The sequence below is a fragment of the Saccopteryx leptura genome, chromosome 1, assembly GCF_036850995.1.
Source record: "Saccopteryx leptura isolate mSacLep1 chromosome 1, mSacLep1_pri_phased_curated, whole genome shotgun sequence".
NCBI lineage: Eukaryota > Metazoa > Chordata > Mammalia > Chiroptera > Emballonuridae > Saccopteryx > Saccopteryx leptura.
The window spans coordinates 100,569,634-100,587,023 of NC_089503.1; the positions used below are offsets into that span (position 1 = coordinate 100,569,634).

Consider the following 17,390-nt stretch of genomic DNA (forward strand, 5'->3'; position numbering starts at 1 on the left):
AAAAGAGACTTACAAATTATGTTAGGAGCCATTTATGAGTGGAGAAATAAATAACTATAGGCCACATTGAAGAGAACAACTCCACTCATGTGGCTTCTGTTGTATGGGTGTGAGTATCCATCTTAACCAGTTTCTTCTGTTGAATTTCTCTTTTCTTCTGTAACTTTAGAATATTCATCATTTTAATGTTGAATCTGTGGTTCATAAATCTTTCCTATTTATTGACAGTAAGGGATAGAAGTATCTTTTCAGGTATCTTCCTACCTGAGAATTTTCTGAAACTTAACTGCTCAATACTTTAGTTCTTTTTATTTAAGATGATATTTTGAAGTCTTTCAATTAAAAGTTTAATTCTAGAATAATATAAGCATACTATAGGAAAGTTAAACAACAAAATACTTTTAAATATTTAAACAAGAATTCTAAAATTTAACATTTTAAATATTTTTTTTGTTTTTTTTCTATGTATTTTCCATAATTACAGTCAGTGTATTATATAATTTTTTTAATAGGTGAAAGGAGGGGAGATAGTGAGGCAGACTCCTGCACACACCCCAAGGGGCATCCACCCTGCAACCCCATCTGGGGCTGATGCTTGAGTACCAAGCTGTACCGAGCTATTTTTAGTGCCTGAAAGCTGACACTCTGACCAACTGAGCTATTCTCAGCGCCTGGGGCCAACACTCAAACCAGTTAAGCCACTGCTGTAGGGGGGAGGGGGAGGGAAGCAGATAGTCACTTCTCCTGTGTGCTCTAACCTAGAATTGAACCCAGGTCGGCCATCCATATGCCAGGCCGACATTCGAGCCACTGAGCCACTGGCCAGCGCCAGTTTTTAATACTTTATATTATATCACATATTTTCCACATGATGCTCCATATGATAATTTTTACTTTTTTATTTTATTTATTTATTTTTTGTGTGACAGAGACAGAGAAGGACAGATAGGGACAGACAGACAAGAAGGGTGAGAGATGAGAAGCATCAATTCTTTGTTTGCAGCACCTTAGTTACTTGATTGCTTTCTCATACATGCTGTGACCGGGGTGCTACAGCAGAATGAGGGACCCCTTCCTCAAGCCAGTGACTTTGGGCTCAAGCTGGTGAGCCTTGCTCAAACCAGATGAGCCCTCGTTTAAGCTGGCAACTGTGGGATTTCGAACCTGGGTCCTCCGCATTCCAGTCCAATGCTCTATCCCAGGGGTCAGGAACCTAGGAACCTTTTTGACTGAGAGAGCCATGAATGCGACATATTTTAAACAGTAATTTATTTATTATTATTTTTTTTTTTTTAGAGAGGAGGGGGGAGAGAGAGTGAGAGAGAGAGAGAAGGGGGAGGAGCAGGAAGCATCAACTCCCATATGTGCCTTGACCAGGCAAGCCAGGGTTTTGAACCGGCAACCTCAGTGTTTCCAGGTTGACGCTTTATCCACTGCGCCACCACAGGTCAGGCGAATGCGACATATTTTAAAATGTAATTCTGTGCGAGCCATACAATATGTTTAACACTAAATACAAGTAAATGCGTGCATTTTATGTAAGACCAACATTTTCAAAGTATAATAAGTCTCTGAATTCTTTTTAATAACATTGTTATGCTGTTGCTAACCAATGATGAATAAAGTACTTCTTACCATTAATGTGACTTCTGGTGCTGCATGGTTTTGCTGATGGCTTTGTAGTCTGGTTGATACATGGTGAGGTTAAGCTTCATGCAGGCGTTGAGACTTCCATCCGTTAAATGTGATCGTAGGTAGGTTGGACATAACGTTCTTTAGATGTGAGAAAGACTGCTCACATGCATACGTAGAGTCAAACATTGTCAGTACAGCAATATTCACATGCTGCAGTGTGTGGTATGTGACAGGAAACATGGTCCAAGTTTTGACAATCAGCTGGTCCACGGGTTGAAGTTTTTTCATTTCTCCCCACTTCTGTTTGCTCGCCAACTCTGCATGCTGTCGTGCAAGTCTTTCCAAATCTTCATTCAGTGACTTGAACTTATTCACTCACATGTCTGAGGCTTTCAGGTCAGCAGCCTGTAGCTCAAAATCTCTGACGGAGACACTGGGGATATAACTCAGATCGGCGCTGTCCACTGCACACTTGTGTGGATGGGTGATGAACTTCAAAAGATGAGTACACTCACAAAATTCTCCAAAGTGCGCTTTGAATGACTGCAGGAGATTAGATGTGAAGCCCACTAGCTGCTGGAGATCAAGATGTTGAGCAGGGTCACTTGCTGGGCATGCATCTTTAAACTCTCCCAGTTTTTCAAAGTGTAGTTAACGACCTGTTTCAATGTCAGCAATGAAGAGTTGCAGCGTGTTTTCAATTGCAAACACTGCTTGTTGAAGAGATAAGACTGTATTTCCAACGCCTTGCATTTTCACATTGAGCTGGTTCAGATGTTCAGTCATGTCCACAAGATAGTAGAACTTCAGGAGCCACTCAGTATTAGCTAACATTTTTCATTTCAATAAAAGTCCGGATTTCACTCAGACAAGCCACGAAACGGCTGAGCACCTTCCCTCTTGACAACCAGCACATTGCTGTGCAGAAGCAGACCAGGATAATTATTCCCAACTTCATCCAGCAGTGTTTTAAACTGACAATCATTTAAAGCTCGGGCAACAATAAAGTTGACCACCTGAATGACCAGCGTCATCACCTCACCAAGCAGCTCACCACACATCTGAGCACAAAGCACCTCCTGATGTAGAATGCAGTGAAAACTTAGAATGGGTCTTTTTTCATGTTCACGAAGAAGCACTACGAATCCTCTATTTTTCCCCACCATGCACAGAGCACCATCAGTACACACCGAAATAAGTTTATCTATCGGTAGATTTTTTTCTTTAGCGAACTCAGTGAAAGACGTGAATAAATCCTCCCCTCTTGTCTCTTTCATAGGCAAAACAGCAAGACTTTCCTCACATAGTGTGTCACCGACAGCATACCTTGCAATCACGCTGAACTGGGATGAATGGCTTACGTCTGTTGACTCATCCAAAGCGAGAGAAAAGAATGGTGCTGCATTTATGTCCTTCACTTGAGTTGCCTCAATTTGATTTGCCATCATGATGGTACGATCATGAATAGTTCTTGCTGACAGAGGCATGTCTTTTATTCATTTGATTATCTTGTCTTTATCTGAAAAGTCGTCAAAAAGTTCATTGGCAACATCAAGCATGAATGTTTCGGCATACTCCCCATCCGTGAATGGCTTTCCGTTTCTCACAATTGCTAAAGCACCAGCAAAGCTAGCCGAATTCCAGTCACCTTGTTGGATCCAAACACGGAGTTGCTGCTGACTAGCTTGCACTCTGCACAGTAGCTCTTGACATGCTTTCTTCCTGCTGTCCCCTGCTTGATATTTCGATGCAAATATAGTATGGCGTGTATCGAAGTGCCGCTTTAAATTTACCGTTTCATCGATGCAATTTTATCATTGTATTATTAGACACACTGCAAAACCTGCTCTCTCCACAAAGGCGAATTCCTCTGTCCATTCCTGCTGAAAAGTACAATACTCCTCATCTTTTTTTCTTTTAGCCATCTTCGTCAAAAGGGTTTATGCAATTAGCTAGCTGACTACTTGATTAAAAGGAGGGGAGTTTACTTCCTGACCTCACAATGACCCGTGTACATTACACATTATCCAATAAAAATTTGGTGTTGTCCCGGAGGACAGCTGTGATTGGCTCCAGCCACCTGCAAACATGAACATGAGCGGTAGGAAATGAATGGATTGTAATACATGAGAATGTTTTATATTTTTAACGTTATTTTTTTTTTATTAAAGATTTGTCTGTGAGCCAGATGCAGCTCTATCAAAAGACCCATATCTGGCTCGTGAGCCATAGGTTCCCGACCCCTGCTCTATCCACTGTGCCATTGCCTGGTCAGGCCCATATGATATTTTTTAATGATTGCATATCAAATAGATACGCCATAATTTACTTACTCTATCCCCATTGTTGTTTCTCTTAAAATTTATTTTTCATATAGACTTTACATACAGTATTATATGTTTCAGGTGTACAGCATAGTAATTAGACATTATATATCATTTGAAGTGACTACCCTGATAAATGTAATACCAATCTGATACCATATCTAGTTAATACAATATTTTTAAAAATATTTATTAATTTTAATTTATTGTGTTTGCATGGACATTACAATATTATTGACTATATTCCTTGTACTGTATTTACATCCTGTGACTATTTTGGGACTACCAATCTGTACTTCTCAATCCCTTTTTTTTAACAAGCCTTCTAAAACCCCACCCCTTTGACAACCATCATTTTGTTCTCTGTATCTATGAGTATGTGTCTGTTTTGTTTGTTCATTTTGTTCAGTTCCACATATAAATGAAATCACATGGTATTTGTTTTTTTCTGACTTATTTCACTTAGCATAATACCCTCTAAGTCCATCCATGCTGTTGCAAAAGGTAAGATTTCCTTCTTTTTTATGGCTGAGTAGTATTTCATTGTGTAAATGTACCACAGCTTTTTTATCCACTTGCATACTGATGGGCACTTTGGTTGCTTTCAAGTATTGGTAAATGACACTGCAGTAAACAGGGGATGCAGTATTCTTTTGAAATACTGTCCAAGATTTGGGTAGTTTTCCTCCTCTTTCTTCTGGCCATCTATGGTTTTTGATTTATCAAGCCTGTTTACATTAATTGGACATAGTAAAGAAGGGAAATTTAAATCTCTTTGTTAGTAGCTCTTGTCCAGTTAGGGGAGACAGTGACATTATACACAAAAATGAGTTTTTGTATTATTTAAAGTAATGTGTCTTAGTCCATTTGGGCTGCTATAATAAAAGACCACAGACTGGGTAACTTATAAACAACAGAAACTTGTTGCTCACGGTTCTGGAAGGTAGGAATTTCAAGATCATGACTCCAGTAAAGTTGCCTTCTGATAAGGGCCATCTTCTTGGTTCATAGCCAGCATCTGCTTGCCGTGCTCTCGTACAGTGGAAATGGCTAGAGATCTCTCTAGAGTCTCTTCTATGAAGGCACTAGTCCTGTTTGTGAAGCCTCCACCCTGGTGACCTTAGCACCTCCAAAAGGTCCCACCTTCTATAATATTGGGCGTTAGAATTCAACATAAGAATTAGGGGGGACATAAACATTCCATAACATAATATGGAATGTCTTTGTTCTTAACATGAGTTATTGAGAAATAGTTATTTTATTAATAAGAGCAGTACTAATATTTTTAATGCTGTGGACTATACCTAATTGCTGTTATGACAGTAATTATACATATCATTTAAATATTTACTTCTTTTAAATTGTACTTAATTACAGGTACAGACTTTATCATTGTATGTAAAATCTTTAGTTTGCTGTTCTTCATATAGGATTATGGCTGTTTCCAGCAAAAACTTCAGTGGGATCCCTTATTTAGCAAGAAGCTCCTAGTTCCTACTCTCTTAATTGTTCACTGAGGGCTGCTCTGAGTACTTGTACATTTCTTTCCTTTTTTATACTTTCCTCTCTTTTTCTCTTTTTTTCTCTCCATCTTTGTTTCTAGTTAGTGAATCACTTGAACGACATTTATTGAATCCTTCTCTTCTGCAAAGCACTGTAGTAGGCACTAGGAAATGAATGGTGAGTGAGCCAGCCTTACCCCTGCCCTCCCAATCCCTGTGATAATGAGCTTAGATCCCAGTGAGATGACTGAACAGCGAGAAATGGAAGGGGTAGGGGAGGAAAAGGAGCCTATTTTCTTCAATCACTTATTATGAGATATTATGTGTAGATACAGAAATGTTTCCTAATCATATATGTACACTTTAGTGAATTACTAGGAAGTAAACACCTGTGCAGTCACCACTTCTATCAGGATATAGGTAGCAATTTCATCAGCCCATACAGCACTCCTCCATCACAGCTTCAGCCTTCCCCCAAGAGGTAATCACTGTCTTGGTTTCCGTGTTAATTACTCACTTGCTCTATTTAAGACCACCTGTCTACCGCATCCCTCAGGAGTTTTGCTCCAAGGGTTGCCATTTATATTGAATACAATGTGGAATGGTCCATATTTAATATAGTTTGCTTGTTTTTGAACTATATGAATGGAATCATACTGAATATATTATTTTATGCCTGATTTCACACAGCACTGTTTTTGAGATTTATCCATATTTGTTTAGCTGTGATGTGTTCACTTTTATTTCTATGTAGTATTCTGTGATATGAATATACCATATGTTGTTTTTTATTGTATCTGTTGATGGCTGTTTGGATTGCTTTCAGTTTGGAGCTCTAACAGATGCAAAATATTCTTAAACATTTATCCTGTTACAGTCTTGAACTTTAATGTTGATTCTTAAGCATTGAAGAGTGTAAACCTAGAAGTGAATTTGCGGTCATGCAGCCTGTTTTCAGCTTTCATTTGAGAATGCCAAATCAGGTGCTGGCGGTGGGAGCATCCCGTTCCTGCAGTTGCTGGCCATTCTTATACTTTGTGATTTTTGTTAATCTGGTGAGTTTGTAATAGTTATCTTTAGTGGTTTAGTTCTTCTGTGTTTCTCTTTAGTAACAAAGTTGAACTTCTTTTCATGGCTGTTATTTATTTTTTGGTTTAGTGTCTTTTGCCTTTTTTTCTACTGTGTTGTATATCTTATTAATTTCTAGGAGTTTTGTTTCAGTAGTGAAGACACAAATCTTATTTTATGTGTATAAATATTTTTATTTGTGGTTTCTGATTTCACTCCTTATAATGTCTTTAAATGAGTATATATTTCAGTGTAATTTTAATTTACTCAAATTTACCACTACTCTTTATGATTAGTGCTTCGCATTTCTTGTTTTAAAAATCTTTTCATTTCCCCAAGTCTATAAAGATATTCTCCTTTACTGTTTTATGAAAACTTTATAGTTTTGTATTTACATTAAGTCTGTGATCTACCTTGAATTGATTTTAGGATATAGTTTGAGGAATATGTTCAGCTTAATTTTTTCCATTTGGAAAACCAATTGTTCTGTGCCATTGATTGAAAAATGTATTTTTTCACTGATATACAGTGCCTACCATTCTTTTCAATGCCCTGCCTTTAGAGAAACTTGTAAACACATAGTACTGTTCCTCAAACAGCATAGACCTTTGGGGATTATATAAGCAGAACAGAGAGTTGACAGGCAAGAGCAAAATGAAAAACAGTGTACTATAATAATCAAGGAATTTGAAAGTTGTATAAAGTGAGTTATGGGGTGTCCACCTCCCTCCTTGTAAACATGTACATGATGCTAAAATCACTGGTTGGTGTGGCTTTCAGGGCATCCAGGCTGACATCATGAGCTGGGCCTTGTTCTTAGTGATTTTTTTATAACTTCAAATCTGAGCATATTACTTAATAAACTTCACTTTTCCAGACTTAAAACAAAAATAATGCTCATCTTAGTGAGGTAATACATAAGCAGTACAACAACACAGCACTCGACAGAATGTTCTTTAAAAAATATCTCCTTGTTTCATATAATTCCAAGTGCTGCGCAAAGGGGGGAATTGCTGCATGGAGGGTGGTGAGTCCAAGCTGGTCTAGCTCTTGGTTCTCCCAGGAGACCCAGCTCCTCCATGGTGCTGGCCATCTAGCTGTGTGACCATGATGCATTTCTAATGACCCGAGTGAGTTGACTAGTACTTCAGCATCATTACTTTACTGGTTTTCATCAACATGGTAAGAAGTGCTGTGTTTAAAAAAACCCACAATGAGGATGTGGAGAAACTGGAACCATTGTACATAGTTGGTGGGAATGTGAAGTGGTATATACACTTTGACTAACAGTTTGGACAGTTACTCAAAAGATTAAACATGGAGTTACCCTACTATATGACCCAGCAATTCCACTCCCAGGTACATACCTGAGAAAACATACATCCACAAAAATACTTACATGAATTTTCATAGCAGCATTATTCATAATACCAAAAATTGGAAACAGTCTGAATATTCATCAAGTGATAAACTGATAAATAAAAAGTGATATATCCATACTATGTAATATTATTTAGCAATAAAGGAGGAACTGCTGGTATATGCCAGAACATGGTGAGAACATGCTAAGTGAGAGAAGCCAGTCACACAAACTCATATGCTATGTGATCACTTTTATGTGAAATGTTCAGAATAGAGAAATCCAGAGAGACGAGAGGTTGACAGTGACTGCCCAGGGCCAGGCATTTATGCAAGAGCTAAGGAAGGAAATGCAGATTAACTGTGATTAGTTTGGAGATCCTTTCTGGGGTGATGAAAATGTTCTAAAATTGATTGAGGTGATGGTTGTAGAACTCTATGAATATACAGTGGTCCCTCCTTTATCACAGGGGTTAGGTTTCAGAACCCCCCACGGTAGGCAAAAATTCGCAAAGTAGTGACCTTATATTTATTTCATTATTTATATAGATTTTAAGGCTTTATAAACCCTCCCCACACTCTTATAAAAACCTTTCCCACAGTGTTATTAACTTATCCCACACTCTTATAAATGCTTTCAATTTTTTATGCTAGAAAATGCTTATTTTGCCACAAAATAATTAAAATAATAAATATATAAAAATACCTATATACCATAAAATCCCGCAATATAATGAAAAACCATGATACAAAATTAGATATATACAATATAAAAATCCACGATATAGACTGTGAAAAGTGAACCGTGATATGGCAAGGGATGACTAAAAACCACTTTAAATGGTTGAATTTATGGGATGTGAAATATATCTCAATAAAAGCAGGCCACGGATGGGGTAACAGTGAGACTGCATCATGAACCAAAGATGGTAATTTATAATCAATTTTTTGTAACTGAAGTCTAATAAAATTTTTAATTTTTTGAGGAAAATGAAAGAAAACACTGGTTCGTAGGTTGAGGTCTAAAATCCTTGTTCTGTCATTTGAAGCTATGAAGACATGGAGAAAACTGGAGCCATTGTACATTGTTGGTGGGAATGTGAAGTGCTGCATACACTTTGGTCTGGCCTGATGCTTCTATGTAATTTTATTTCTTGCCATACACATACTTCTACAAACTCTACATCATACCCTGGGCAGTCTGTATTGTTGCTTGAACTCAGTACACTAGTTCTAAGTGATCACCTTTGCTATGCTCTCTCCCCCCAGCCACTGTTCAGCATTCCCCCTCTGCCTCCTCACATTCTAGCCATTCAGCTAAATTCTTCCTTTTTGAGTCCTTCCATGAGAACATACCTTTTCTGGCTTTGGGTCTTTTATAGGAGCCAACACATTGCTATGTCCACTGGAAGGCTTCCACATATACACATTGTATAGATGAGTGAAGGAAATGGAGGAGACTATTTAGAGATTCTGAAAGAGACATAAAGAAGAGGAGCCTTTAGTAAATAATGAAGGATATTATGCATAAGAACAGCTCCAGAGCCAAAATAAGATGAATGGAAATAGGGTTTTCTAGGTTCGAGGTAACTGAGCAAACTTAAGTTCTAAAAGCTTTTGTTTCCCTGCTTCTTCAGCATTTCTGATTTAAGCCAACAAGAATTCTTCCTTTTCCATTTTACTTTGCTTTAAATTTTGTTGTGATCACTTTCTCGTCTAAATTGGGTCATCTTGCTGTTTCTTTAGTTGTCTATATGTTCAGATCACTAAAAACCATCAAAAATCTTAGCAGTTCTGTCCCATGTCTATCTTTCTCCAGCGACCCCAGCCCACCTTCCTTTCTTGCCACACATCTGGGCAGAATTCTGCTGGTACTTCCCTCAACCACCAACAAAATCCAAAATATACTGGTTTGACTTTTAATTGCTTGTATTTTTCCTTCCAGTCTTCCTGAAATATGTAGCAAAATGCTCCCAAATGCAAGCAGTTTAGAGAATGAAAAGGAGGTATTCTTCCTATCCCAGTTACTCAGTCCCTGAAGTGTTGATTAGAAAGAACTGAACATTAAAAATGAGTTCCAGATTTAGTATATGTTAATAATTTGAGGTTTCTCCCACATCATAATTTAAATTTTGAGGAAATAAGTTACAGTATAGTTGAACTGACAGTGATCTAGCCAGAATGTTAACAAAACAAGTTGCAGAACAATGTTGAAAATTAGTGTGAAATACTTGTGAAGAGGCACTGGTGAGGAGGGTAAGAGAGCAGTGTGCTTTCAATAAAACTGTCAATTATGGTACATATGTATATTGAAGCCGGAGGGTGGGTCAGATCCTGTTAGGTTTGGTACATTAAAGAATGAACTGGGATAATCCAGGATCATTCATTGGAGGAAGCTGGCCTTTCATGGGGGGGGAGGGGAGTGTCATAGGCAGGGAGGAGCAAATTTTGCTCCTGTTAGCAACATTTTTAGAGTGAAGTATAACAACAGTACATGAAATAGTTATAGGGAGACCTCTGGACAGGTTTACAGGAGTAGAAGGTTTTTGCTTGGTATGTAATAGGGAATAAAAGCAAAAGGTGGGGTTTTGTTGTTGAATCTTACCGAAATTGAAGTCTTGCTGCTGGTCATTGGATCTAGCTTTGGAGACCAGTTGTTTGGCAGTGATGTACGGTAAAAGCAAGTACTTTCCCCACTGTGGCCCTCTCTAATTGTCAGCCCCTAAAGCTTACCGTTCATTCTTGCACACTCATTTCTCATACAAACACCTAATGCAATCTAAGCCTATGTCCGCAGCGGAGGTTAGCTCCCTTTGTAAAGATTTCCTGTTTGGTAGATATAATAAACACACTAGTGCCATTAACTTTGTGCTTCCCCTCCCCAGCAGAGTAAAACAGTAGAAAGGTTATTAATTCTAGATAGAGCTTTTGTGATTCAAAATTAGAAATCTCCTATGTATTTTAAGTGGCTTCTTAGGAAAATTTAAAGTCAACTGGTTTTAATTCATTGCTTGGCCTCTTTTTGGCAGAAGAGGCATTTATTTTACATTGAGGAATGAGAACACTTGCTTTCTCAAAGAAGTCACTATAATGAGATTCTAATGATGGCTCTGACCTATAAGCCCCCTGTGATCAGTAAGTTAATTTTAGAACCGTAGGAGAGAGAGCTAGGAGGTAGAGGCTCTACTGCTAGTCAGCTGCTGTAGTCAGTATGAGAACCCTAGGGGAGCCAGGAGGTGATGAAAGGATCGGACCAGTGATTTTATTACAGTTTAACTTAGTGACCCTTTCTTGAGTCCCTGCTATGTGTGGAAACACTGTGTGGAGTTAAAATAAATGAAATTATATCACTGCCGTTTACTTAATAATAGAGGGAATAAACACATTAAGTATTATGTAAAAGGTGTGATTGAGATGTGGAGGTATAAACAGAGGACTAGAAGCACAGAGGAGGAAACCATTGACAGCATTTTGTGGTGGAGATCAGTTAAGGCTTCAAACAGGAAGTAATACTTGACTGAACCTTGGAACAGAGTGATATTTCAAACGTGGAAAGGAAAGGAAAAGTCATGGCATAGAGAGGAAACAGAGTAAGTAGTTAAAGCACAGAAACGAGGGTGTGAAGCAGGCTGTTAACATTAGAATGGCAGCGCCAGCTGGGAAGGCACAAGTTGGGAAGGTAGGGAGGAGTTGGTTTGAAGGATTTCAATGGCAATGCTAAGGGGTTTAGACTATTCTGTAAGCAGAAGGGGGCCACCAAATGTTTTTGAGCGTGGAGGTAACATAATGTGATTTGTGCAACGTAAACTGTTCAATGAATGGATGGTTTAGAGCAGGGGTCTCAAACTCGCGGCCCACGGGCCGCATGTGGCCCGCCGAACAATTTTGTGCGGCCCGCAGACTAATCCACGAAGTTCAAAATATTTTGGATAAAATTAAGTAAGCCTAGGGGCCTACTTGTATTTTTCATTTCTCTAGCATCCTAGCTAGATATTAGCTTAGTTAACAGCAGTTGTGATGCGAACTACAGTTTCTGGTCGTTTTGTGAAACTGAGTAAACTGCATGTACGATTGTGCTTGTTGTACTGATTTTTTTTTGTTTTCAACTGCACTGAGAAAAGTGTTGTGTAACAGTTGCCTTTTGTAGACCTAGTGCGGCCCGCCAAACGGCTGTGATCTTGCTCTGCGGCCCACATGCTGAGTTGAGTTTGAGACCCCTGGTTTAGAGGGAAGTAAAAGGTACAGGCAATAAGCAGTAGCATCAGTCTTTGTCAGAGATGGTAAGAGCATGAACTGAGATGATAGGAGCGTAAAAAGAAAGGAGGAGATGGATCAAGGTACACTTACAGGGTAGGAGCAGTGAGGTTTTATAACAGTTTTAAATGGGAAGTAAGGAAGAAAGGAAAGGGCCTTGCTAGGTGGCTCACTCGGTTTGGTGGAGTGTGGTCCTAACATTCAATCCCCGGTCAGGGGACATACAAGAATCAACCAAAGATGGCATGACTAGGTACTTGGAGCCCCAAGTTGATGTCTCTCTCTCTCTCTTCTCTCCCTCTTCTCCTCCCCCTCTTCTATCTCTAAAAATCAATCAATAAATATTTTTTTAAAACAAAGGAAGAAAGGAAAGACAACTCCAGTATTGTGGTAACTGGGCTAGTAATGGCATCAGTGACCTTGGGAAAATCACTGGAAGAGCAGATTTAATTTTGGAAAATAGTGAGTTTGTGTGTTTCTTTCTAGGCAAGTATTAGAAATTCATGTCAAGAACTTCAGATACGAGAGTCAGATACAGATTTGGAGAATTATTACCAAACAATAGTGAGAACTGTGAGACCAAGAGAGTTAGCTCTGAGAAAAACGTAGAGCAAGGAGACAGTCAGAACCAGCACATGGCTTATTAGAAAACACCTGAAAAAGGTAGTAAGAAGAGCAAGTAGCGACAGGGCACAGCATTTCAGTGAGAGTAAAACTAGGAAAGGTAGGGAAGAATGTCAGAGAGGAGGTGCTGAGCATTTTTGGATGCTCTGACCACAAGGAATGTGTTAAGTCTGTGGCAGGAGGGAACCTGGCCTGTCGTGCATTGAGTTGTTAGTGTAAATGTTTATACACAGAAAAGTGCTCATAAGTAAGAGACTCTCTGTGCTTTGGCCTGTCATCCTTGCTCTTTTTATTAATATTCCTCCCCAAACCTCACCCCTCTTTGAAAAGGAGGGAAATTGAAGCACAAAGGAAGTTGAAGTGGAATGTAAGTATTCTTTGTTTAATTTGTAAGTTTCACATTCTTTATTTTGAATAAGCAACCTTAATAATGTCACTTTGTCTGAATTTTTAAGTCAGTGTCATAAATGTGTTTGCCATATGTAATGCCAGTGGCCGAGGCCAGGCAGGTTCACATTGGGTTTGGTAGACGGTGGAGGAACTGTGGAGCTGGAAAGTGTTGGCCCATTCCCGTTTAATAGTCTTGTAACAGTGGCGGATGAGCCCACGGGCAGGGGAAAACCGCTTCTCATGGCAGCAGGCAAATGAACAGCAAAATGATCCCTTGCAGTGGCGGGCAAGCGGTCCACAACCACCCTGAGCACAAGCACCCGTAGCCTTACACAGGCTACACACGTGGCGCTGCCACTGGCTCATGCACTAATCAAAGTACAAGTGAGCAAGCCTAACACAGCTGTTTTCCTAACACCATAAGAAGTCAAATTTATATGAAAGTTTTAGGTCCAGTCCAGTTGAGTAGGTTTACATGTATTTGTGATTTTGATGTGGTCTTAACATTAGTCATCCAATTTCATTTTTGTTCTTAAAGGATGAAGAACCCCACTTGCTTACTTGGCCTAAGTTTTTGGAGGGAACAGTGTTTACTTTGCTGGTGTAAACCAATCACATATACTTCTAGTTAACCCGATATCTTTTGCATTCCAGCTCATCTATATCTCTATTTAACTGTTATTTTAAATTTGAGTGGCTGGTTTCATAATTTCTAAATATTGTTTTCACATTGGATATTCAAATTTAATGATCCAGAACCTTTATTCTATTGACTAAAAACTAGTATTTTCTAGGTTAAGATAACACAAATTATATCCATTTGTTTTCCTAGATTTTGGCTTCAGTAATCATTTCACTCCTGGGCAGTTGCTGAAGACCTGGTGTGGCAGTCCCCCCTACGCTGCCCCTGAGCTCTTTGAAGGAAAGGAATATGATGGGCCCAAAGTGGACATCTGGGTATGTGACTCCCTTCTCTTATGCCCCATAACATTAGTACTCTTGAGTGATGACAGCTGTCTCCATCCTGGAAGACACAGAAGGCTGCACGTGAACTGCAATCTTGCTTACCTGCTTTTTGAATTCCCGATTCTTTGGGCAGTCCTTCCCCTGGCAGTTGTCTTAAGGGTTGAGCTGCAGATTTCAACCCCCTAAGCCTGGATAGGTGCCCTTGTGAAGAACAGAGATTCTGTTGTTGCCTCTTGCCTTCTTCCTAGAAGATGGATACGAGAGAAATTCTAAATGTACTACCCAAAATTGGCATCTGGAAGCAGAGAAGAATGTGAACTATTCTAAAGACGATTGGCCTTGACAGTGCCCATATCATTTCTTATTAAGAAAAAGAAAAAGGTTCTTTCATTATCTTGTGCATGACTCAGATCATCTTCAGACGCAGGCTGTAATGGTCTTGTTTGTTTCCTCTGATGTGACTAATTGTACATACTCTTTGTTTGGGATGCAGAGCCTTGGTGTCGTCCTCTATGTGCTCGTGTGCGGGGCCCTGCCGTTTGATGGGAGCACACTGCAGAATCTGCGTGCCCGGGTGCTGAGTGGGAAGTTCCGTATCCCGTTCTTTATGTCCACAGGTAAGGAAGGCAGTTGCCAGCACATGGTTCTGACGGGGTTCACGGGAAGTGAGGCATGCTAAGTTATCCTAGGAATTGAATGTAGAGTATAAATGGCCCATTTAACAACCTTTCTTAGCTCCAGCTTGCTGAATTGGTACCTTTGGAAGCAAGGTTATATAGGAACAAGTGTGTAGGCGTCAGCCCTGCTCGGTTTGTCTGAGTTTGGCTCTGGGCTCTGCACATAACAACTAGTGTTGTGTGGCAGATTACTAAGTGTGTCTGAGCTTTTGTCTCTTTGTGAGGATTATTACTATGTGGAATAAATTAAATAACATATGTAAAGAGTCAGTAGACACATCACATAGTAGCAAGGCAATAAATATTGTTGTTTCACCCTGTTCTTCACCCCCTTGCCCACCCTTTTCAGGATAGCATTTCTATTGACCAGGATTCCACTAAATGTGGTAAAAAATGTCAAGGATAAAGCAGACTTTTCATCTTTTTGTCTTGCTGCTGCTACCTTTTCTACTTCTATAACTTTTATCCACCAGACACAAATTAAAAAAAAAAAGTTTTTTAAATGAGTGGTTAGTAGTAGGGTAAATAGCTCTTAGAAAAATTTAACACTGAAAAGAGATCCCAGATATTGAGAATCTGCAGCGTTTTATCACTGTCAGTATGCACATAAGAACACTATAGATGGCCAAGACAGCATAGTAAGCAGTTTGTTTTGTTTTGCTTAATCATGTTTTCATTTTAAGGAGCAACATGCAGAGTGTAAGTCCACTTGGGTTGGCAACAAGGTGTAGGCACCTGGGAATTGCATTTTAGAATAACAAACTGGAAGTCTTCTTAGAGTCAATGACTTAATGAATAGTATGTCTGATAATGATAAGTGCTGAGAGAAAAATAAATAGGGAAGGAGGTGTAAGGATGGTGGGTGAAGGTTATTTGAAAAAAGTATGGTCAGGAAACCCTTTTATTGAGAAAGCAACATTCTCACCAGCAGTGAATGAGGCTTCCTGTTCCACATCCTCACCAGCAGTTGATGTTACTGGTACTTTGGATTTTTGCCATTTTAATAGATACGTAGTGGTATCTTATTTAATTTGCAATTCTGTAATGACATATGATGAGGATGAGTATTTTATAGACATTACCATCTGTATATATACTTTTAGTGAGGTGTCTGTCCATGTGGTTTTTTTTGTTTTGTTTTGTTTTTTCTGAAGCTGGAAATGGGGAGAGACAGTCAGACAGACTCCCGCATGCGCCCAACCGGGATCCACCCGGCACGCCCACCAGGGGCGACGCTCTGCCGCGACCAGAGCCACTCTAGCGCCTGGGGCAGAGGCCAAGGAGCCATTCCCAGCGCCCGGGCCATCTTTGCTCCAATGGAGCCTTGACTGCAGGAGGGGAAGAGAGAGACAGAGAGGACAGAGGGGGCAGTGGAGAAGCAAATGGGCACTTCTCCTATTTGCCCTGGCCGGGAATCAAACCCGGGTCCCCCGCACGCCAGGCCGACGCTCTACCGCTGAGCCAACTGGCCAGGGCCTGTCCATGTGTTTTGGCCATTTTTAATCACATTGTTGACTCCTCAGCAAAAAAAAAAGTGCTTTTTACTTTTGAAACATTTTTCTTCTTGTTGCTACTCAGACACCACATTCGCCAGTTTCCCTCCTGTCTCTGTGGGTGCACCATCTCCCTGTTCTCCACCAGATTTCTCTTTCTCTGTTTATCTTCTAACTCCTTTTTTCTTACTCTTTTTTTCTTACCATCTTTCTGAGGCATCTCACTCCCTGCCATGGCTTCAGAGATTTCTGTGACCAGTCCCCGTGAGCACTCAGTCCTGGCCCAGACCTCTCTTCAGGATGAAGGGCCTTGTATTCACCCAGATGCTACTGGTCAGCCTCACTTTCATGCCTTGAATTTGTTTTAATGGAAACTATTTAATTTTTTTTTTTTCTTTAGACAATTTAACAGGATGACATTGATTAGTTAGGTACATAGATTCAGAGAAAACATCTCCAGGTCATTTTGACATTTGATTATGTTGCATACCCATCACTCAAAGTCAAATTGTCTTCTGTCACCTTCTACTTGGTTTTCTTTGTGCCCCTCCCCTCCCTCAACCCCTCCCACTATCCCCCCCCCCCAACCACCACACTCTTGTCTATGTCCATGAGTCTCATTTTTGTGTTGCATCTATGTATGGAATCATATAGTTCTTAGTTTTTTCTGATTTACTTATTTCACTCAGTATAATGTTATCAAGGTCCATCCATGTTGTAAATGATCCTATATCATCATTTCTTATGGCTGAGTAGTATTCCATAGTATATATGTACCACATCTTCTTTATCTAGTCATCTATTGAAGGGCTTTTTGGTTGTTTCTATGTCTTGGCCACTGTGAACAATGCTGCAATGAACATGGGGCTGCATGTGTCTTTACGTACCAGTGTTTTTGAGTTTTGGGGGTATATACCCAGTAGAGGGATTGCTGGGTCATATGGTAGTTCTATTTTTAATTTTTTGAGGAACCACCATACTTTCTTCCATAATGATTGTACTACTTTACATCTTTACATTCCCACCAACAGTGGATGAGGGTTCCTTTTTCTCCACAGCCTCTCCAACACTTGTTATTACCTGTCTTGTTGATAACAG

The 17,390-nt window shown here is 39.7% G+C and overlaps 1 protein-coding gene across 7 annotated transcripts in view; it reads left to right on the forward strand.

Moving 5' to 3' along the window:
* Positions 1 to 17,390, forward strand: part of SIK3 (SIK family kinase 3) — a 240,174-nt gene that overhangs the window by 163,720 nt on the left and 59,064 nt on the right. For 6 of the 7 annotated variants that reach the window (XM_066372623.1, XM_066372640.1, XM_066372635.1 and 3 more), the window contains exons 5-6: positions 13,989 to 14,113; positions 14,616 to 14,739. In XM_066372623.1, the coding sequence (XP_066228720.1) occupies positions 13,989 to 14,113; positions 14,616 to 14,739 (249 nt within the window). Of the gene's footprint in view, positions 1 to 2,914; positions 3,177 to 13,988; positions 14,114 to 14,615; positions 14,740 to 17,390 lie in introns of those variants that run through there. The other variant, XM_066372653.1, reaches the window with a different exon arrangement.